Below are 22461 nucleotides of genomic sequence, written 5' to 3'. Positions count from 1 at the left end.
ATTGCTTAGAACATAGAAGAACTACAAATGTATATACAGTACATACAATGGATATAAAGTCTACACACCCTCCTTTTTTTTTTTTTACTTTTGTGGCATATTTTTTCCAGACTATACTAGCTGACCTACAAATTGTATCACTTGTGGGCATTCCACTCCAATTAATGATTAAGAATGCTGTGCATAAAAATGGCAGGGTTGCGTCAGACGATTTTGACCCAGCTTGACTCTGGTTACATTGCAAGAAATGACATAGTTGAGATGTTGAGAACAAAACATATAGCGCAGCCATCCTTGTGACTTCCAGCTGTGTGACGTAATTACTCGGCACAATTAAAAATGTAAAAACAGGGGGGGGCGGATCGCATGTAGGTCCATGTCAACATGCCCCCCCCCCCCCCCACACACACACACCTGATGCCTCCCCTCAAGGTTTAATTAATTGCCCTGTGATTATAATAGAGGCCTGAAGGACATTCTGATTAAATCACAGCGAGCATCTTTTCCAGCGTGCTGCCCACTTGGTACATAATTAAACACCGCCCGAGTGCGTGCTTATAAAACTGAATTCTGCTATTCTCATTAGTTCGGATCATGTCAGGAGGTCAAATTGAGACACCGTGGGGACATGGCATCAGGATTTTATAGTTTTTCTCCTGCCCTGTTTTTATTTTTTAGAGTTGGTTTTACTAGATTTGGTGCATGATAGTGTGCGGATCTTAATGTGCAGCACTTTGGAAACACTGGTTTATAAAATGTGCTATAGAAATAAAGTGAATTGGATTCCCTCAAATACATCCACTTGGTTCAAAAGAGGGTTAGAGCGATTATCGGCGGCGATATTCAGCTTTATATAAATATCGGCAAAGGCCATTTTGAAGAATCATACGGCCGATAATAGATCAATATAAAAAAAAGTGTTAACTTCAGGGAACTATTCATTTAAATTTTCAGTTAACGTTATAAGACATGCTGCTGAACCTTGGGAACTCTCTGCACCTTTAAAAAATAAATAAAAATAAAATAAAAACCTTTTACTTGTTTAAGATTTTATTTAACTTTTTAAGACACCCCTGAGATACCTGAACTATTTGTTAGAGATTTTTTTAAACCTAGATGTATATTGGCTAAGATTGATTTCGTTTTTTAAACTCCAGTATTTCACGAATCCTAAAAGTTGTTCAATAAACATATGCTTAAAAATTCAACACATTTTAAGAGCTGAAGTTTATATTTTCCCTTTTAGTGAAAATGAATATTGGTTCCAAATATCGGTTAGCGGCATCCTTGACTACTAATAATCGGTTTCGGCCCTGGAAAAAAAAAATACATATCTGCCTATCTCGAGTTCAAAATGCTGCTGTCCACCTCTTAACTGGAGCACGTAACTTTTTGGCCTACCTCCACAAGGTGCCTGCGCACTTTAGACTTCTTAGTAAGACTCGCCTATTTGTTTTAAGATCTTGAAGCGATCTCACCCTGCCTTAAAATGCATTCCTTATTCCTTGGCGTTCAACATTGCTCAATACTTGAGCCATTTGTTTAGTGTCTTATTGTTTTTAATGTTATGCGCCATTTTTATCTATATACAGCACTTTCCAGCTGCAGTTTTTAAATGTATTTTCATTTTTTTTATTAATCAAGGTGATTTTTTTCCCTGGTGGATTTTTCAAAATAAAATAAAAAATACTTCCAGGCAAAGCAGAAAGTACAAACTAGCCCAACAAAACAAGTACAGCTTCAGGATATTCGAATAGGCTCCAGCTTCTGCTTACATAAAGCGATGTTGCCATTTTATAAAGCAAATTAGCCTTTAGTGGCATGTAGCACAAGATGGGTTTTATAGACTGTATGTATACACTGTATAAGTGCTATTATACCACAAAGAACATGCTGGGATAAGTGAAGACTGCACTGCCTGCAGCTTTTACACATCTTCCAGGCTGTTGTGTTGGATTAGCCGACCTCATTCATTCGGTCACAATAGTTGTTGAACGTAGCCTCAAGCGCAAGAAGCTCTTACTTCACATTGTGCATTACGCGATTCAAAAAAGCTTGTTTGTTACACGCAATCATCGTGACAAGCACAGAAAGGCCGGTCTAAAGACGCGCACAACCATTCATCACAACAGACAGTTACGGGATGAGGTCGCGTATATGTTGGCCGTGTGTGCGAATCCACCGGCGCATGTTGTTTAAAGCCTGCTCTATCATCCCTATACGGCACTAGCAAATCCATAGGTTTATCAAGCGTCAGTGTCTGGATAGAGGAGCATTTGTCAAAGCATGTCAGCGTTGAAATGAGAAAAACAAAAGCACACATGACGCGCAGTTTAACGTTCGCCGGTGGACCTTAAATTAAAAAAAAACATTGCTGAATGAGCTTGAAAGTGAAAGATATTATAACATTTTTAATACCTAATTTCATATATCAACTATTGTTACACATTATGAATATTTTAATTTTTCATATTAACCTTGTCGAAATGTTTTGTGTCCTGAGCAGAGAACATGATGTTGACCTCGTATGGCCTGGCCTTAAGCTGGGACATACTATTTAGTCTAAAAAGTTCCTTCTTAGCACTTTGTGCGAAAACACATTTATCCCTTGAACCAGAATTTGTCTCATAAAACACACACACTCCTTAGGCTGGTACACACTGATTGGTCCAAAATTCCTTGTTTTATTTGTACACGCACATCTCGGTCATGAAAAAAGAATTAGTTTTGAAATAATACACACACACACTTTTTACTTTCTTCATCAGTCACGGCCACCGTAAATTTGATTCAACTTGTTTGTGAGATTTTGCTATGGGAAAAACCTTCAACTATATAACACATTCTGTCTCAAAAACATCCACCTGACCTTGTTTACGCCATCTGCTCACGGAAAAGTACCAGAGAGTATGTTTAGTCTATAAATGAAAAGGAGGAGGTCTTTTTAACTATAAGAAGCTATTGTACACGTAGAAGAGCACATTTGACGCTCTGAAATCCCACGTTCTTTAAGTGATGATAGAGGCGTTATTTGTCCAGAGATTCTCTGTTTTTTATGAAATCATTTTTGCAAAAGGTGTATTTTTCTTGCATTAAACCTATCCTCATTTTTGGAACACGCAAAGAGGACAAAATTCCTTTTAATTCCTTCAAAAGACACAATGTACATTAAAAACTCGTACTTTTTTGGACAGCTTAAATATTGACTATACACTTTAACGGCAAAACAGTGTACATTTGCAGAATGGACACAAACTATCTGAGATTCAAGAAATCGACATTAATTGCTTCCATCGGCATCTTGAAGCTGCTGACAAACATTAAGACACAATGTTGGAACAAAACCGTGTTTGGTTTGCACTTTTCATGACTCGGCAACGATGCTTGAGGAGCATCTGTACTATACGTGTGCGTATGATGGAGATATCACAGGTTATTTCAAATGTGGCTGCTGTTCGGGTTCGTTTACAAAGAGGAGCTCAATTCAAAGCGTGAAACTCATATGCAGTTTGTCGATTCATGAAACGCGTACAATCCTTTTCATCTGGCTAATTCCTTCCTAATTTCCATAGTTAAAAAAAAAAAAAGTATAATTACAGTAATAATCAAATTTCTTGTAATGGATTGTGGGTTTTTGTTAGCCGTAAGCTAAATTCATATATCATAATCATATATTAACTGAGAGGTACTTCCTGAGTACTCGTTAATTCAAACTTCTCAAGAAAAAAATATTCTCTAAATTCCTAAATATCTCATCATTGTGCGCCAATTGTCTCCACAAATGATGTGCTTTGGTCATGTGTTACAATACTGATCTTTGAATCATACCAGTCGCCAGAGGTGGGCATTTCGCCAGTATTTTAAGTCCGAAAATCCGTCAATGACTGACGCCCGTTTTGTCGACGATTAACGAATGACAACGAAACTACGAAAAATTGACGGACTAAGCGTAGCTGAAAGTGGGTTTTCATCCCTTAACTCTTTGACTGCCAAAAACGTTAAATAACGTTTAGTAAAATCCTATGGAGGAGTGCCAAAGACGTTAAAAGACGTTTGTTTCAAAACAGCGGTGAAACTAACCATTTTCTATTGTTGATTACTGAAAAACGGAATAAGGTAGAAACAAACTTTTTTTTCTGATGAAAGATGAGAGTCCAATCTTTCATTTGGTAGTATGTGTGTTTCCATAGTCCAAACACATAATTTTCTGTGGACCTTGAAAGATCAGTCAAAATGCTTAAATCGACTGGCACCCACGGCATCCCTTTTCTGAAAACGTCTGGCAGTCAAAGAGTTAATGCAATGTTGTCGCTGATGAATGACGGCAACGCTCACTTTTGCTGACAAACCACAGAGTACTTCCACTTCTTTCCTGGGACTGCAGCCGAGGCACACGGTGAGCTCTCGGGGTGACCGTGATGATATTGTAATCCTCATGTTGTAAATTCCTCATTATCGCTACGTTCGTGCAAGCATTAGTTTAGTGCTGTTTTGTTTTTTTATACACATTGTTACACAGCTCCTTCATCCTAAAAAGCGGACCATTGACCGTGCACGGCATCATTCCTGGCAGTTACGACAGTGTGCACATACTATGTGGTGACAATATTGAGAAGAATAGTAACAGACAACGTCAAGTTGAAATTAGTGGTGACAAAATGCAATGAATGAAAGCGTGATTAAAATGACGTTGATGGACTGCACTCATGAAATCTTTTGTTGGTCATAAATAAAATGGTGGCTGTAATTTAGCGATGATGGAAGCCTGGTTAAAATAACGTTGACGGATTGACGATGGCGGAAGGGTGTCCCGACTGTTGACAATCGCCGAATGACAGACACTCAAAAATCATTGACGCTTGCTTAAATTATATATTTACAGTTATTCTAATAACAAAATGGTAAGTGGCACCAACGCAAAAAAAAAAGAAAAAAGAAATACTGTACCGAAATAGTAAAAGTGGTGTAAAGCAATCATAGTCTGTTCAGTGCACAGTGAAATTTGATGAATAAACAAAGACCGTATATTTAAAAAAAGTTAACTTTTGTATTCACTTATTCAACAATAACATGTGGCATCAACAACTAACATTTGAACAATCCTGGAAGTGAAACATGATGCTCAGTTTGTGAGGATGCCTTCATCATGTACTCGAATATGGTCCCATATATTTACATTGAACTATTATAGACAACATAGAATGACAGATAAATAAGCATGCAGATGTTTTGCGTCTGCAAGCTTTAGGTCACATCCTATATAGTATACATTTACTCACCAATTTACCAGGTATCATCCAACACCTTTAGTAGTAATTCATAATGGCTTATGGCACCGTATCATACAGTCAAGCTATATAACATGTGGTTTGACGATCCTGAACTTAATAATATTCACAAGGAAGATATTCTGAGATGCTTCAGTCTTTGCCTTAAAATCTACTGTAGCTATCTGTATATTATGGATTATTTGCAATATTATTCTACTGTTAAAAAAAACAACCTGAAAAGTGTTCTTGCCAGCAGTTTCACCCCCACCATGCATTAAAAGTTTTCCATGCATGCGGCGCCACGTCGTAGGTCAACGTAGTTACTTGCTTCAGTTTTTGAATAGAGAATCATCCGGATCTCAACTATCATCATGGTTGACAAATACTGATCATGTGATAAAAACAAAAAAAAAACAATAAATCCTTTGTGGCTTCCTGGCTGGTGTTGATGGACTGTTGCATGAAATGCGACCATTCAAGTTGTTGGCATCCTTTTGCTCAAGTGCATCTTTAAAGATCAAACATGGAAATCAAGAAACTCACCAAGTATCCACGGAGACAACTTTTTCAAAGTTGTGCATCCGTTTTCCCAAAGCTGCACATTAAGCCGCTTAAAATCGTGATGGCAAAAGAGAAATAATGTGCAAAAACAAAATGCTACCTGGGTTTATCCTCCTTTCAGAAAGCATGACTACTTGCAGGTATTCCAGACTCCTCCTCGCTGCTTCTGCACTTATTTCCAGTTAGTGTGTCTATTCACTGATGTCCGCCTCCTCCCACCTTCTTTTCCTCTTAGAGGACCTGCTCAGTGCTGGATGCGGAGATGTCGAGGAGTCTCCACGCTGCGTTGGGGTTCAGCTCCTCCTGGTCGCGACACAGCGCCCAAACATACATCGTCCTCAATACCTTCTCCTGTTAAGGGGAGGAGAGCAGAAATGTTACTCACAAAACAATAGGAATATTGGGCTTTCAGCTGACATGTCAAAATGAACCTATATTTACAAGTGAACGTAGTTTGACTTTCTCTAACCTTATTCCTGATTCAACCAATTATATTATTATTTCTTCCAATATCTGTTGTCACCTACTGATAAAACTTGTAAGCTTATTGACCACATCCCTCTGTTAACACCTGCTTGAAACCTCGCAATGGCAAGGTTTTGTTCATCAATTATTAAGTGTCAAAATGTGAGCTATATGATGAAGAGGACTGTTTAAATGCAGATTCTAATTCAACACGGAAACATGATTCTGCAGCGGTAGGGCTGCCCCTAAATGGTGACATTTTGCCCCTAAAATTTGAGACAGTTGAAGTAAATTTGTAATCAACTTGCACGTGTGAGTAGTAAATTTGCTGTTTGTTTTTTTTTGCTACTGACAAACTTGGTGGAAGTAAATAAATAATTAATAATAAATAAATAAATATAAAATAATATTTTTTAAAAACAAGTGACTAGTAAATTTTCAGTTTTTTTGTTTGCTACTGACAAACTTGGTGGAAGTAAATAAATAAATGAATAAATAAATAATAAATATAAAATAATATTTTTTAAAAAACAAGTGACTAGTAAATTTGCTTTATTTGTGTGTGCCAGTAACCAATTTTGCAGAAGTAAATTTGTCATCTACTTGCACATGTGTGACTAGGAAATTTGCTGATTTTATTTTATTTTTTTGCGACTGACAAACTTGGTGGAAGTAAATAAATAATTAATAATAAATAAATAAATATAAAATAATATTTTTTAAAAACAAGTGACTAGTAAATTTGCAGTTTTTTTGTTTGCTACTGACAAACTTGGTGGAAGTAAATAAATAAATGAATAAATAAATAATAAATATAAAATAATAATTTTTTAAAAACAAGTGACTAGTAAATTTGCTTTTTTTGTGTGTGCCAGTAACCAATTTTGCAGAAGTAAATTTGTCATCTACTTGCACATGTGCGACTAGGAAATTTGCTGATTTTATTTTATTTTTTTGCGACTGACAAACTTGGTGGAAGTAAATAAATAATTAATAATAAATAAATAAATAAAAAATCATATTTTTTAAAAACAAGTGACTAGTAAATTTGCAGTTGTTTTTTTGTTTGCTACTGACAAACTTGGTGGAAGTAAATAAATAAATGAATAAATAAATAATAAATATAAAAAAATAATTTTTAAAAAACAAGTGACTAGTAAATTTGCTTTTTTTGTGTGTGCCAGTAACCAATTTTGCAGAAGTAAATTTGTCATCTACTTGCACATGTGCGACTAGGAAATTTGCTGATTTTATTTTATTTTTTTGCGACTGACAAACTTGGTGGAAGTAAATAAATAATTAATAATAAATAAATAAATATAAAATAATATTTTTTAAAAACAAGTGACTAGTAAATTTGCAGTTTTTTTGTTTGCTACTGACAAACTTGGTGGAAGTAAATAAATAAATGAATAAATAAATAATAAATATAAAATAATAATTTTTTAAAAACAAGTGACTAGTAAATTTGCTTTTTTTGTGTGTGCCAGTAACCAATTTTGCAGAAGTAAATTTGTCATCTACTTGCACATGTGCGACTAGGAAATTTGCTGATTTTATTTTATTTTTTTGCGACTGACAAACTTGGTGGAAGTAAATAAATAATTAATAATAAATAAATAAATAAAAAATCATATTTTTTAAAAACAAGTGACTAGTAAATTTGCAGTTGTTTTTTTGTTTGCTACTGACAAACTTGGTGGAAGTAAATAAATAAATGAATAAATAAATAATAAATATAAAAAAATAATTTTTAAAAAACAAGTGACTAGTAAATTTGCTTTTTTTGTGTGTGCCAGTAACCAATTTTGCAGAAGTAAATTTGTCATCTACTTGCACATGTGCGACTAGGAAATTTGCTGATTTTATTTTATTTTTTTGCGACTGACAAACTTGGTGGAAGTAAATAAATAATTAATAATAAATAAATATAAAATAATATTTTTTAAAAACAAGTGACTAGTAAATTTGCAGTTGTTTTTTTGTTTGCTACTGACAAACTTGGTGGAAGTAAATAAATAAATGAATAAATAAATAATAAATATAAAATAATTTTTAAAAAACAAGTGACTAGTAAATTTGCTTTTTTTGTGTGTGCCAGTAACCAATTTTGCAGAAGTAAATTTGTCATCTACTTGCACATGTGTGACTAGGAAATTTGCTGATTTTATTTTATTTTTTTGCGACTGACAAACTTGGTGGAAGTAAATAAATAATTAAAAATAAATAAATAAATATAAAATAATATTTTTTAAAAACAAGTGACTAGTAAATTTGCAGTTTTTTTGTTTGCTACTGACAAACTTGGTGGAAGTAAATAAATAAATGAATAAATAAATAATAAATATAAAATAATAATCTTTAAAAAACAAGTGACTAGTAAATTTGCTTTTTTTGTGTGTGCCAGTAACCAATTTTGCAGAAGTAAATTTGTCATCTACTTGCACATGTGCGACTAGGAAATTTGCTGATTTTATTTTATTTTTTTGCGACTGACAAACTTGGTGGAAGTAAATAAATAATTAATAATAAATAAATAAATATAAAATAATATTTTTTAAAAACAAGTGACTAGTAAATTTGCAGTTGTTTTTTTGTTTGCTACTGACAAACTTGGTGGAAGTAAATAAATAAATGAATAAATAAATAATAAATATAAAATAATAATTTTTAAAAAACAAGTGACTAGTAAATTTGCTTTTTTTGTGTGTGCCAGTAACCAATTTTGCAGAAGTAAATTTGTCATCTACTTGCACATGTGTGACTAGGAAATTTGCTGATTTTATTTTATTTTTTTGCGACTGACAAACTTGGTGGAAGTAAATTAGTCATCTACTCGTATGTGCAAGTACTACATTTGATTATTTATTTATTTTTTTTTGGGGGGGGGGGTTGCTACTGACAAACTTGGTGGAAGTAAACTAGTAAATTTGATGATTGTTTCTTCTTTTTGGGGGGGAGGGGTTGATAATGATAAACTTTTGCTCCAAACTTTTCAGTAATGCAATGAATGAATGAGTGGACATTAATAATTACTTAAAAAATTGACATTGACATTGTGCACCCCTAAATTTTGTACTTGCACCCCTAGTAAAAAGGTTAGTCTGAGGCTCTACTATGCTATACTTAAAATGAATGTGAAAGAGGCATGTATTTAAGATGTTCAGCTTTAACAGTCAATGGAATTACATCAGATTCCAATTTTCAGATTGCTTTATTGATTCCTAAAAGGGCAAGTCCAGCCCAGTCACAACCTGTCCAAAAATGGGGGCACAGTATGAACCTGGGGAAAAAAAACCCTCAGCAAGCGGGAGAAAAAAAAGAAGAAAAAAAAGGCAATAGGCATTCGTCACAACGGTTCAGTAAAAATAAATGCACTAACCGGATCTCCTTCCACGATGTCTCCTTTGGGGCTTCGTAGAACCATGACCACTTGGGCCTGGAAGGTGATGATCAGCACTGGGCCCTGGTCCATCATCTTCCCCATGGCCAACTATAACCAAGAGCAAGACAAGAGAATAAAACACATTTAATAGACGACATTTGATTCACAAAACATCATACGAGTTGTAGGACTTGAACTAGTGAGTCAATTAGTCTGAAAAGAAGTGCGCATTAAATTTAATTTAGTAAGAAAATAATTTGTGTGCATTTATTAAAGGTCGGTGTGTGGAAACTTACATCAATATTATCAATATCAAGGATTTTGGACTGGAACAGCAACCCCAAAGCTCTAGCCTGCTGGATGGGATGGGCCAGCTGACTATATGTCTGGGAACAGAAACCAAAATATGCATCAGATGTGAGAAAATATACTTAGCATGACGTGTGAACGGTCTACCTTGGCAAGATTACAATCAGATTTATCTTGCCTATTCGGTCACACATTTATTAACAAGCTAAAGTTTGCATGGGCCAGTTTATGTGGAACTTACTGCTTCATAGCACCAGTCTTTCAGTACATCCAGCTCTCCACGAATCATAGCCTAAAGAAAGAACACAAAAACTCAAGTTCAGGACTCTTGCATTGCTCTTGCTACATTTTTTAAATACGTTTCGGTACAAATCACCTCGAATTGGCAGACATTACAGCATGGGGCTAATTTGACTATTAAGACCAGATGAAAGTCTGACTGCCAAGTCTCATCCCACACTTAACATTCCAAACAAATGAGCTGTAATTGATGATAAGAACAAAGGGCAATATTTCACCTCCAGTATGTTTGGGATGATGTCTTTCTCACACTGTTTGAGAAAAGAGTCCTTGTCAAATTTGGGGTCCGCCTTCACAATCTCAGTCAGCACCTCAGACATCTCTGTCTTGGAGAAAAGACCACCTAGGAAAACAAACAACATCAACATTAAATATCAAGTTCTTTTATAACCCAAATGACATTTCAGATTTTCTTTTTGTAGATTTTAATTAAATCTGTTCGGCATGAAGAGGATTCAGTGAGAATGAGAAGCTCACTACCAAGGACGGTGGTGACACGGTCAGTCACGGCTCTGGAAGCTCGGACAAGGACATTGTCACTTTCGTCATATTTCATCTTCATCTCAAAAAACCCTGCAGAGGACAAAAAGAAGACACAAAACTTTAAGAACACAATGTGATGATTATGAATCAAATTTTAACCCGATGGGGCACATTGTTATAGTTCATCTATGAATACAGTACTGAACTGCATTGTGGAATCCGAACGTAATGTGTATACTGCCACCTACTGCTTAAAAAAGGAATTACCTGCATCTGCACAAAAGGGCAGACTTTTTTTCCCCCCCCAGACCCGTTTTATGAACATAAATATTTCAAAAGACAGGCATAAAAACAAATACAAGTATTAGGCTGAAAGTGATATTAGTGGGATCTCTGTGCTTGTTTCAGTCCCATTTCTAAGTAATAACACCCAAAGACTGACATTGTAATTTTGTTTTTGTCGCCATATTTGCAGAAAATCCTGCTTCACAAAGATAGCAAGTTGGAAATAGAAACAAGGAATTATGTACTTGTTCCGTGAATATTCTGCCAAGATGTCAATCCAGGCTTGTATTATAATGCAAAATTCAATTTGCGAGCCTCTCTTCCGTCTCTTGGCGGGCTTACTTTTTTAATTATCTTATCATGTGACCAAGATGATCGGGTTGACTGAGTTAAGTGGCACAGGTAACAATTTTTTTTAAAAGGGGGGGGGGGACTTCTTTCAGAATCAGATGATGAACAAAATGTTTTTTGTTCAGTCTCTTATGTGACCCATTAACAAATGGTCTGCTGGTTGGGAAGTGCTGTAGTAGGTGGTCTACTTAAGTGTTACTAGGGAGGAAAAAAATAATAATTCTGCCTTACTATTGAAAACCATGTTATTGTCTTTGAAGTCATTCCACTGTTGATACCACTTAGAGTCCTTGTGGAGAACAACACCCAAATCCTCCCTGCAAATACAAAATAGAATCAACAACAGTCCACAAGTGCATTCTTGATGACACAACAATAGCCCAAAAAAATTCTGCAATTCCGATCATAAAGTGTGATGACTTTAGGTTTTACACCTGCATCAACAATTCCTTACTCATTGGCCTCAAATACTCTGGTGTCACTATCTGCTCCCTTTGAAGAAAAATCACTCCTCTTCCTCAGCTGAGGGGGAGCTCTGTAAGGTCCAGTGTCGCCAACGTCAATCTCCTTCTTCATGGATTCAACACTCTGCAGGGACGACAGTAAGGCATCACTCAGCTCAACTATTTGAGTGCAAGAGGCAGTCAACTGTTAGTGCCCCAATTACAGCACAAGATTATTAATCATAACCCAGTTTCCCCCATGTCACAGTCAGCTGGGTACTAACAAAAACAGCAAGATGGATGGAAACTAGCACAAGTATAGAAAGAAAGTCAATTATTAGTCTCCCCCCCCCCCCACCTCTTCCTGTCACCTGTGAGATAGCCTGGAAGGCGCTGGTCTTGCCGAATCGTTCTCCTTCTTTGGAAACGGTCTCAGCAGAGTTCATGGCGCTGCGGGCTGCTTCCTCCACACCCTCCTTGATTTTCTTCCCAATGTCCGTCCGACTCACCTCCTCAATACTCTGTGTTCAACGCAGTTCAGCAACTGAATTAAGTGCTCACTTTACTTTAAATACTTAACGCACAGCAATTACTGATTCGAGAATGGGTTTCTGTTTATTTGGTGAATATACATGTAAAGGTCAATTCATTAGGTACATCTTCACTCATAAAGATATTAAATGCACAGTACTTATTAGACTACATCAGAGCTTCTCAATTATTTTTTATGTCCCCCCTAAGTAGAAAATATTTTGCGCCCCACCAACTACAAATTAATTATTTCGGTAGTATATATTTAATGCATCGCTTTGATTCTCGCGCTTGCGCCATGTTTTTTTTTCTTTCAAACTCGCAATGCATTGTGGTCTATATCAACCCGGTTGAGTGAGCATCGATGTTCACTACTTTTCAGAGGGCATTGTGGGTAATTTTGAGTGCCCTACATTTTTGCTCCCTGGACATTCTGATACCCCTACAAAATGGCGTGACCCCTCAGTAGGGCACTGTATAGGGAGTAGGATGCAAATTCGGACACAGACCAAGTGTGCTCGCTAACAATGAAAGCACCACTGCCACCGACTGTAGTGGATGTAAAAAGAAAATAAAAGAAAAAATGTTTAGCTGTTGTTGTGCATTCGGAACACTTTCAGGAATTTGCACAGGATTTTTTTTGTCGTATTTTTTTCCAATTTAAATCAGATTATAGAAGCTATAATAATTGTCTATGATTAAAAAATATTTACACTGTAAAATGTATTGACTTTGGAAAATAAACAAAAACAGCACATCCCTAATACTGCTGTTGACATGTTAAAAGGCATTTTATTATAGAAGCAATTAAATAAAGAGCAGCTTTCAATTGTTTAGATTGATCTGCTGTACACTCCATTTATGCATACTTAACATAGATGTACAGTACACCCCAAATATGAGATGCCGTGTTACTTACAATCCCTTTCTTTTTTGACAGAGGGACAGACATTTATAGACAAGAGCTAAAATTTTCAGGTTTTGCTCCGTTACTTACCTCCTTCACAGTTTCCGTCAAGGAGCCCAGTGTCTTTTTAAATACTTCAGAGGTCTTCGCCGTCTCCGCCTCTATTGATTTCTGCAGAAATAAATATAAAAGCTAACATGTAACACTGATTTAAAACAATCACAAAGACATTATTCGTTTATTTAAAAAAAAAAAAAAACTAAAAAAGAATTAAATATAATAATCTTACATATTTCCTCCGCGCCTGCTGGAGAGCATCTGACTCCTCAAGTCTCTTGGCCTCCTCTCTGAACTTCTTAATGTTCTCCTTCATCTCCTGATTCTTACTGAACTCCTGACGAAGGTTATCCACAAACTCTCCCAGGAAACCTTTGCGACCCGAGGCATGTCGAACCTGATGAAGTATAGGTATAGTGTTATACACACACATACAATCATTGCTATATAATAACAATTAATATTTAAAAAAATGAGACTAAGGTACCGATGAGGGATCACATTTTACATTAAGACCATATACAAATGTGTTATACTGAATTGTCACAGCCCTCAACTTGCATCACAGAGTCTTCAGTAGGGTTTAAAGCCATGCTATATTATTGTATTTGTACTGCAAGCCCCAAACACAGTCACTTCAAGATGTGAATACAGTATAATAAATTAAGTTACCAATGCACAAATATAACCACAGGGAGTCACTTTTGTTCTAAATTGGCTTATAAATGAGTTTCATTATAATTAAGGATCGGCTTCTGTAGTTTACCTGCAGTGCTGCTGCTTGACTCTTGTGTAACCTGTCAGCATCTCCTCTCCAACTTGACCACAGCGGCCGGGAACAAAAGGCAGAGCGATGTTTACCAACCAGCTACAAGGAAGAAAAGAGTCCTTACATTCTATACGGAAATTAACTTCAACAGCTACAATGACGAGAACAGTCTTTACATTCTATACTGAAACGAATCACTGGTGAAGAATATCTGTTTTAGGGCTACAAAGAGGCTTAATTCATATAATAAGGATTGTTACATACTGAGCAATATTAAACGACTGCCACAATTCATTGCCAAGTCCTATTTTGTTTTAAACGTCACTCAGCGTGTCCGACACGGAAGCCCATTTCATTCATCCATCTTCTGGCAAATAAATTACAATTGCAAGGCTGTCCACCACCGAAGTGGACCAACAAAGACAAACCCCAAACCAAAGCTGCTTATGCCTCAACATTAAGTATTCATTGGGAGTGAGGAAGGATAATGAAGGACGTATGAACCTACTTGGTAACACCGAACCATGGAGGCTGCCATCTTGAGTTCAGCATGCAGCAAATGCACGTGCAACTTTGCGGCAGCAGCTGACCTTCTTCTCAGCCAATAGGAAGAGAACAAGGCTCTTAAGGGGCGGAGCCAGGTGTCATCATGACTTTTAAAGGAGAACCGCATTACCAACGTCAAAATTGTTAGCATAGCGTAATTGCACTTGACATTTTAATTTACCGTTACAATATCTTCTTCTTTTTTTTAATCAGTGCGCTTGAATAAAATGTTGTTTTTTTGGCTTCATGTCTGTGTTTATTAGGGTTAGTGCTAGAAACTGAACTCTGTGGGGGACGCTCCGGGTTCCTGGGTTTGCTCTCCGGCCCGTGGCCCCTGCAGAGCTTGGGGTTGTGTCCTGGTACTGCCGCGGCCTGGGGCTCCCACTCGGGCTGTGATTGCCCTGTCTGGCCAGGGTTGACTGCTCCCCTCTTTGGTGGAGGTTCTCATGCATGCCAGATCCACCACACCAGCATCTACCGAAATTCAAACACAATTTGCTTCTCTGGTCGCTAAATAGATGGAGGCTGGTGTTTGTGGATCTCACTCTGCTTCACCTTTCTTCAGTCTTTCCTCTGGTCTCTTGAGGTCTCCCTAATTTGTTGGAATTTAGATGTTTCTGGGGTTGGTGAAAGATTCTGGTTTAAACTCTGAGTAGTGGTGTCTGGTCGGTGCTGGATTTCACTTTGTTTCATCTTTCTTTTCTTTGATCCTTCCTCTGGTCTCCTGACAACTTCATGACTGCCGGGATTCTGAAGTATTCAGTTAAGCACAAACTCACACGCACGCACACACACACACGTTGACATGTTGAATCTGTAAGATTACCAAATGAACAATACTGAGCTCTCTAAAAAAATAAAGCATCTGAACTCTTCGTGTACATGTATGTGTGTGTGTGTGCTGCGTGAACGAAATATTCGACATAAGGAGCCACTCAAAACATCTATTAAGTGCGCTGTGATTGGCTGGCAAACAGTTCAGGGTGTACCCTGCCTACTGCCCGAAGCCTGCTGGGATAGGCTCCAGCACCCCCGCGACCCTTGTGAGGAAAAGCGGTCAAGAAAATGGATGGATGGATGGAACATCTATTAAAAGTATTTACAAAAATGAATCTGAAAATATAAAACAACTCACTAACATTACTATTAGTATTGCAATAAGAATAATAATTATCACTATTCTTATTGTTAAAGAAAGATAATTATTTTTAATGAACATTTTAAGATTCATGATTTTTTTAACTTTAAAATTCTACAACCACGAACATTAGTTAGTGGCCCTTTTGGGAAAATAATAATAATAATAATACATGATTATTTTCCATTTTTACTATTTCTGCCATTTCGTGTTCATTAGCAAAATACAGTGCAAGAGATGTAAAAGACTTACAATATCATTAAAAAGAAGCATATAATCAGATAAAGAAGATCAGATATTTTTCTCTTACTAAAGGTAATGTAAAAGGTAATTCATGTAAAACGCCAAAATCGTGTTACACAAATATGAAGTGATTTGCAGGAATGTACTACATTTTGCAGTGTATTGATAAAATGACAAAATGTAAACTAAACTCACAAAACTATAGTGGCAACTAAAACAATGAACATTAATATCCAGTCAAGAGATTAAACCAAACAACCAGACACAAACATCCTATAACAGCCTCTTATAGTGATCTTTTGGAGGGTTTTTGTGTGGCACAGTTGTAAGCTCACTCCTGCATTGTTGTCATTCGTTGTCTGCGGTCTGAGGCAGCATCGGCGTGTCAACGAGAGGCGCGCCTCCTGGAGGAAGATATTCGTATTGCAGGGACTCCTCCCTCTGCAGAGTTGGGAGCTGATGTGCCTTCCTGCAGCGTGACAGCAAGCATTGGCGCATTTCAGTCCCACCGCTAACCTTTGCCATATTTTTAGCTTCTTTTAAACCCATCTTTCCTTCCCATACTTCACACATCATCCTCCGGGGGACAAGCGTCGGAGCGGCCTCGTCTAGAATGGGGAACCGAGACGATGAATACGATTTCTTGTTCAAAGGTAAAGGAGAGAGAGGAAAAAATGATCGCGTTTCTTTTTTACACCGGTTTATACAGTCATTGCTTTGAAAAATCGTTTTTAGCCTTTCGCTGCGTCCGTTATGCAGATTAGGACAGGTGAGAATTGTCCAAGTATTTGGGCCTGTGTTTATGTAAGGCCAGAATAATGATATTAAAACAAAAACGCTGTCAGTACAACATTTCAACGCCCGCAGCTATGTTTCTAGGTAGGGTGCAGCACCCTTTTTGTTTGTAGGCCTATTAAACTTCTGTGTATCCATAAGAGTGATTACACGAGAACCATTGACCAGATTTGACCGGAACCTCCAGCAAAATTCGATGTTGGGGCCCTCTATTTCTGCCAATCATATCAATTGTTCATCATTTATTGTTGAATTTCAACAAAAGTACACTCCAAGAGTGGACTGGGGTTGATTTACACTTACCTGTGGGATACGGAACTTCATCTAAGGCCATACAACAGTAGCAACAACAACAAAGCGCAATAATAAATAAAATCATAGGTCACCAGTAGCCAAAAGTACCACATGAGGAGCCCGCCGGGTGTTCTATAAAATAGGTCACCAGGGATGAGACATTGTAACTGCCTAGGAATGTTCTAGGATGATAACATTTGAAAATGTAAATGTACTTCCAGAGAAGCATTCATTTGAACAATAGTGCTTGCTTGGAGGTGACAAAAATGGTTAAGCAAAACTGTGTTGACCTTGTGGTTTAAGGAGATGCTTACTTGGCTTATGCCTTGGGCTGGCCTCCTGTTCTAGCCAAAATACCTCCAGCTCAGACGATGGTCCTCAGCCAGATGTTATTGACACAAAGGAGCCTCATGATTTAATGCATTCTTCGTGCTGATGGATCTGCTGTTTATCTTCCCGGCTCAGCTGGATCCAAAATGCCTCTTTGATGGTCATATCAGCTCCTGTGGCACATTAACATCCTGCGGGGCGCAGGAGCCAAAAGGCTATTTAGATGTAACAAAGTCTCCTCTGTGGGATGAATAGTGCATCTGCCGGAGGCGAGGGCTCCCCTCTCTCCCTCTCCGTCTGGCCGAGCCATCGTCCCGAGCCGCGGAGAAACAGGAAGGGCAAGGCGGCCCGAAACTGTCGATTCAGGTTTTGGTGGAGCCTGTTATCGGCTTCCTGCAGCGTGTACTAGAATGGTGTCAGCAGGGACAGAGTTCGGCTCTATTTCCTTTGTGGAGGAGGAGAAAACACAAAGGCTCCACCTCTGTTGCTGTGTTGTATATAGGAGCCCCGTGCCCCATCCTGCCTCAGCTCCCAGGACTGTCTCTGATCCTCACAGGACTTCAAGACAACAACAAGAGTCTTTACTCTCAACTGTATTGACAATTCCGAACTTTCGGGGCATTTGCGATATTTCCGCAAGCAACGCAATGCAAATGCTTCCTTTGCAAAGTGAAAACTGCGTATTGTATTGCTGTTGCCTGTGACTAGCATAGTAACCAGACATATTGTTATAGTAGTCAAACATTTCAAAATCAATATAATCCTCACTCACCACATATAAAAATTCAAAACGTTTAGTATTCAGTCTTAAATGGTTTTGTTTATAAGATTTAAATTACAAAAATTACTCAATGCTGCTCTTTTGTTTGTGCTTACTTGTTTTGTGTCTGTCTGTCCATCTATCCAGCCATCCAATAGGGGTTGAATCAATTTGTCAACTAGTCTATTTTATTACTCCGTGTCGTCATTTAGCACTTGAAGTCAGTTAATCGTATATTTTGGGCATTTTTTCTTCCAGTTGGCTAATTTACAGTGAACTAAAGTGAGCTGGTTGTGGGAAAGCGTAGCCCGCTAGTTAGCTAGCTTGTTAGTCATGCTAGCTCCAGTCCAGCCGTTCACCTTCACCGCTAGTCTTAAAGATTCATACCAGCGTGAAGTAAAACTCCATCTTCGTCGCCAAATTATGTCTAATATTGCACAACATGTTAATAAGATGAGAGAAATTGTGCTGGACTCCCACTAATTCCAAAAACAACAATTAGCATAATGGCGAGCTGTATTTTTAATGATTAGCTTTTACCTGTTTATATGCCTGTCCATTGAGAAACATCTTTGTGGCTACAAAAAAATATTTAGTCGTTCAATCTCTACTTTCTATCTAATGTTTGACCTTGTTTTTCCTCTCTTCTACAGTGGTGTTAATTGGGGACTCGGGTGTCGGTAAGAGCAACCTGCTCTCTCGATTCACACGAAATGAGTTCAACCTGGAGAGCAAAAGCACCATCGGTGTGGAGTTTGCAACACGCAGCATTCAGGTGGATGGCAAGACGATAAAGGCTCAGATCTGGGACACTGCGGGACAGGAGCGCTACCGAGCCATCACCTCGGCGTGAGTCCATTTAGAGTTCTTTGAGTTGAGCTGGCATATTCAACTTCAAGTGTTCAAATTTAACACACCTGCTCCACATTCACATCTGAAACCTTGTAACTTGAAAAAAAAAATCAAATGATACCGGGGAGGGAAATGACTAATTAGGTCCAATTAGGAGTTTTTCCACTAAGGGGTGGACTCACTTTTGTTGCCAGTTGTTTTGAGTGGACATTAAATTGACACTGTTAGACAAGTTATCCAATGAAAAAAAAATATATACAAGAAAATCTGGATAAAAATGTCAGTTGTGTACTCACTTTTGTGAGATACTGCGCATCTTCGTTCTTGACATCATCCCGACTACCTCCCGCTGCGTCTTTCACAGATACTACAGAGGGGCCGTGGGGGCGCTCCTAGTGTACGACATAGCCAAGCACCTGACCTATGAGAACGTGGAGCGCTGGCTGAAAGAGCTGAGGGATCACGCTGATAACAACATCGTCATCATGCTGGTGGGCAACAAGAGCGACCTACGCCACCTGAGGGCCGTGCCCACAGACGAGGCCCGTGCCTTCGCAGGTACGCAAACGCAACAAAAATGTATCAGCACTTGGTTCGCCTTCTCCAAGCTATTGGAAAGTGGAGCTGAATTTGTGTCCGGATGTAACACAATCACACATCTCAGCACCTCACTTGGACCACACATTCAAGCTGCTCGGCATTGTCTAATTCAGCAAGTATCCATTTTAGCTGTGTGGGCAAGAAATGGAGCTGCGGGTTTGGCAGCAAAATGTGAACTAGAAATCTGGACAACAGTTCATTTATAGAAATAGCATGAGAATAGTTGCAATTCTGTTATTTAAAGGGATACTTGACACGTTTCGTTACTTTCAACAGTAAGACAATAATATTTTGTCTATAATTAATGTGATAACATCCTTATTTTTCATGTACAACTAATGCCTTTAAAAACACATTTCGCCACTTGCTGTCGACTGAAAATGACATCACACGTGCTCAGGAAACAGGTAACGGCCAATCATGGATCAGTTTGCTATGGTCACATGACCAAACCCACAAAACAGGTGAGCCGTGATTGGTTGTTACCTGTTTCCTGAGCACCTGTGATGTCATTTTCAGTCGACAGCAAGTGGCACAAAATGTATTTTTTAAAGTATTAATTGTACATGAAAAATAATGAAGTTATCAAATTCATTCTAGACAAAATATTGACTTTCTACTGCTGAAAATGGCTAAATGAGTCATGTATTCATTTAAGGTATAAGGTACACTTGTACAGTATACCTTAAGTGCTATTTATATATATTTATATATAATAGTGTTTACTTAACTTCATTGAGCCACGGCATATAGTCTCTCACAAACAAAAAAATCATAAAAAGTATATCCATACCGATGATCTCGGCTGATTATCTTGGCTCAGTTTACTCACTACTGCCATCTAGTGCAAGAGCACTGAATTGTGGCAGCCAATGTGTCATAGTCGCTGGCATAGATGAAGTGTGTACTTTTTCCAGGGTCATTAACTCATTCACTGCCATAAATTCATTAAAAAAAATTTTTTAAAAAAGAGATTATTAAAAATTAGGGGCAAGAGGCGATTAATTTATTAAACGCATAACTTTACTAGTTAACTCGCGATTAATCACAATTTTATATCTGTTCTAATTGTACAATAAAAAACTTCTAGGTTTTCATACTCTTGTACATACTCCCACAAAAGTGGGAAAAAAATATTTAACTAATAGAAATAGTTCAAATGAATTTTTGACGTTTATAGCCATCAACGGGAGTGAATAAATAAAAAAAAAGAAAGAAATATTATTAAAAATTCGGGGCGTCAGGCGATTGAAGTTTTTAATCGTAATTAATCGCATGAGTTCACTAGTTACCTTGCGATTAATCACAAATTTCATATCCGTTCTAAATGTAGAATAATTTTTTTTTTTAGGTTTTCCTACTCTTGTTAACAAAAGTGGAAAAAAAAACTAATAGAAATTGTTCAAATGAATTTTTGACGTTTATAGCCGTCAATGGCAGTGAATGAGTTAAGGTGGTTTCCAAACTGTAATTGTAATATATGTAAAACCTTGACCATTATCCATATTACTTTATGAATCATGAGCTATCATAACTGTTTTGGTTTTGTTTTCAAAAGGCATGTGTCGTGTGTTTCCCCTTCACAGAGAAAAACAACCTGTCATTCATAGAAACTTCAGCCTTGGACTCAACAAATGTTGAAGAGGCCTTCAAGAATATCCTTACAGGTATGGTTGCGGATTCCATGGTGTTCCAAAAGTCGCTATACACTTCTCATTTTTCAATTTCATTTTAGGGATGATCCGAGCAGATGTGAGGCCAACAGCATTTGATAGCTTAGGTTTTGTCGTTTTGGGAAGCAGTTCATTTCCCTGTCAATTGACATGCAAAATAGCCGCCTAGCGAGAAGTTTTTCTGTCTCCGATTGCAGTTCAATGCTAGGTAGAGAAGCTCTAACACGTATAATTTCTTGCCTATAGTAGCAAAGTACTGCTCTAGTCTATCCGCAGGGCTGCTACTGGCATCAACAAAATGGGATTCAGTGGAAGCTTCGAGGAATAACAAATCTTTACTTTCCGATTACGATGCTCAACATTGACACGAGTCAGAGATAAATTTGTTTAATCTCTGTGATCAGGGAAACCAACAATTGTTAAACTTGAGTAAAATCAAATCCTTCTGCTTGTAGTTTGGTGTGTCATGTCAAACACTTCCCAAAAACGTTTTACCAGGTGGAAATATTGCAATGCTCCGCCAATGTCAATTGGTGAGCAAGTGAATGATGTGATTGCAAACAGTGCAAAGCCTAACATGTCAAATGTTGATGGCCTCATGTGACATGTCTGTCTGAATGATACCTGAAAGCAAATAGAAAAAAGGAAGCGGAAGTGTATAGTGATTTTTGAGACGTTGCTATTATATTTTGTATCAACATCACTAACTGCTAAAGTTAGTGTTCTCACACCTTTCAATCAAAGGGTGATCTTTGACAATATATTTGTAAACCAAGCGTTTTCAAACATTTTGGGCCCGGGACGCCTTACAAGGAAGAAACTGCAGACCCCAGTTTGAGAAACAACTTGTAAATATTGCTGGTGCAAAGTTATTTTTTGACTGTCTTTTGTGAACAAGGTCACCCGAGTCAAGGCCAGAATGTTTCTCCAGTTTCTCCTTCATGATCCTCCTGCACAGCAGCCCATTATTGATCATTTTCTCTCATTTCCCCTCTAGATTATTAACAGGTGTACAAAGAAGATCACCTCCAGAAAAATATTTCTTGATTATCAATTAATTGCTCACTATTTTTTTTTACATCCCAATTCCAAACAGGCTGTTGTCCAACCCACT

General features: G+C 37.5%; 2 protein-coding genes across 3 annotated transcripts in view; one reads left to right on the top strand and one right to left on the bottom strand.

Moving 5' to 3' along the window:
• Nucleotides 1-3124: 3124 nt before the first annotated feature.
• On the bottom strand, nt 3125-14751 carry LOC144044813 (mitochondrial import inner membrane translocase subunit TIM44-like). 2 transcript variants are annotated; one of them, XR_013291364.1, is made up of 14 exons: nt 14625-14751; nt 14114-14215; nt 13580-13744; nt 13381-13461; nt 12224-12373; nt 11864-11997; nt 11641-11726; nt 10771-10863; nt 10509-10633; nt 10232-10282; nt 9978-10067; nt 9679-9789; nt 5932-6182; nt 3125-5778 (listed from the first exon to the last, which is right to left on the bottom strand). XR_013291364.1 is itself a non-coding variant. In XM_077559456.1 (13 exons), the coding sequence occupies exons 1-13, from the start codon at nt 14652-14654 to the stop codon at nt 6063-6065; spliced, it is 1338 nt and encodes a 445-aa protein (XP_077415582.1). In that variant the 5' UTR covers nt 14655-14751; the 3' UTR covers nt 3125-6062. The 2 variants fall into 2 exon arrangements, 1 of the variants encoding a protein (XP_077415582.1); XM_077559456.1 differs by having other exon boundaries at nt 3125-6182.
• Nucleotides 14752-16427: 1676 nt separating this feature from the next.
• LOC144044460 (ras-related protein Rab-11B) overlaps nt 16428-22461 on the top strand; it is a 7470-nt gene continuing 1436 nt past the window's right edge. The window contains exons 1-4 of the mRNA XM_077558887.1: nt 16428-16696; nt 18876-19071; nt 19439-19632; nt 21261-21341. Of these exons, the coding sequence (XP_077415013.1) occupies nt 16657-16696; nt 18876-19071; nt 19439-19632; nt 21261-21341 (511 nt within the window). The 5' untranslated portion in view covers nt 16428-16656. The remainder of the gene's footprint in view (nt 16697-18875; nt 19072-19438; nt 19633-21260; nt 21342-22461) is intronic.

The sequence above is a fragment of the Vanacampus margaritifer genome, chromosome 2, assembly GCF_051991255.1.
Source record: "Vanacampus margaritifer isolate UIUO_Vmar chromosome 2, RoL_Vmar_1.0, whole genome shotgun sequence".
Classification (NCBI taxonomy): domain Eukaryota; kingdom Metazoa; phylum Chordata; class Actinopteri; order Syngnathiformes; family Syngnathidae; genus Vanacampus; species Vanacampus margaritifer.
The sequence above is the reverse complement of the archived record's forward strand: the minus strand, read 5'-3'. Positions and strand labels throughout refer to the sequence as shown.

Coding starts and splice junctions, on each gene's coding strand:
- LOC144044813 (XM_077559456.1), bottom strand. CDS start 14,654: ATGGCAGCCTCCATGGTTCGGTGTTACCAA. Junction 10,283..10,508: donor TCATCCCAAACATACTGGAG/GTGAAATATTGC, acceptor TTCTTTCTTTAG/GCTATGATTCGTGGAGAGCT. Junction 6,183..9,678: donor ACATCGTGGAAGGAGATCCG/GTTAGTGCATTT, acceptor TCCCCTTAACAG/GAGAAGGTATTGAGGACGAT.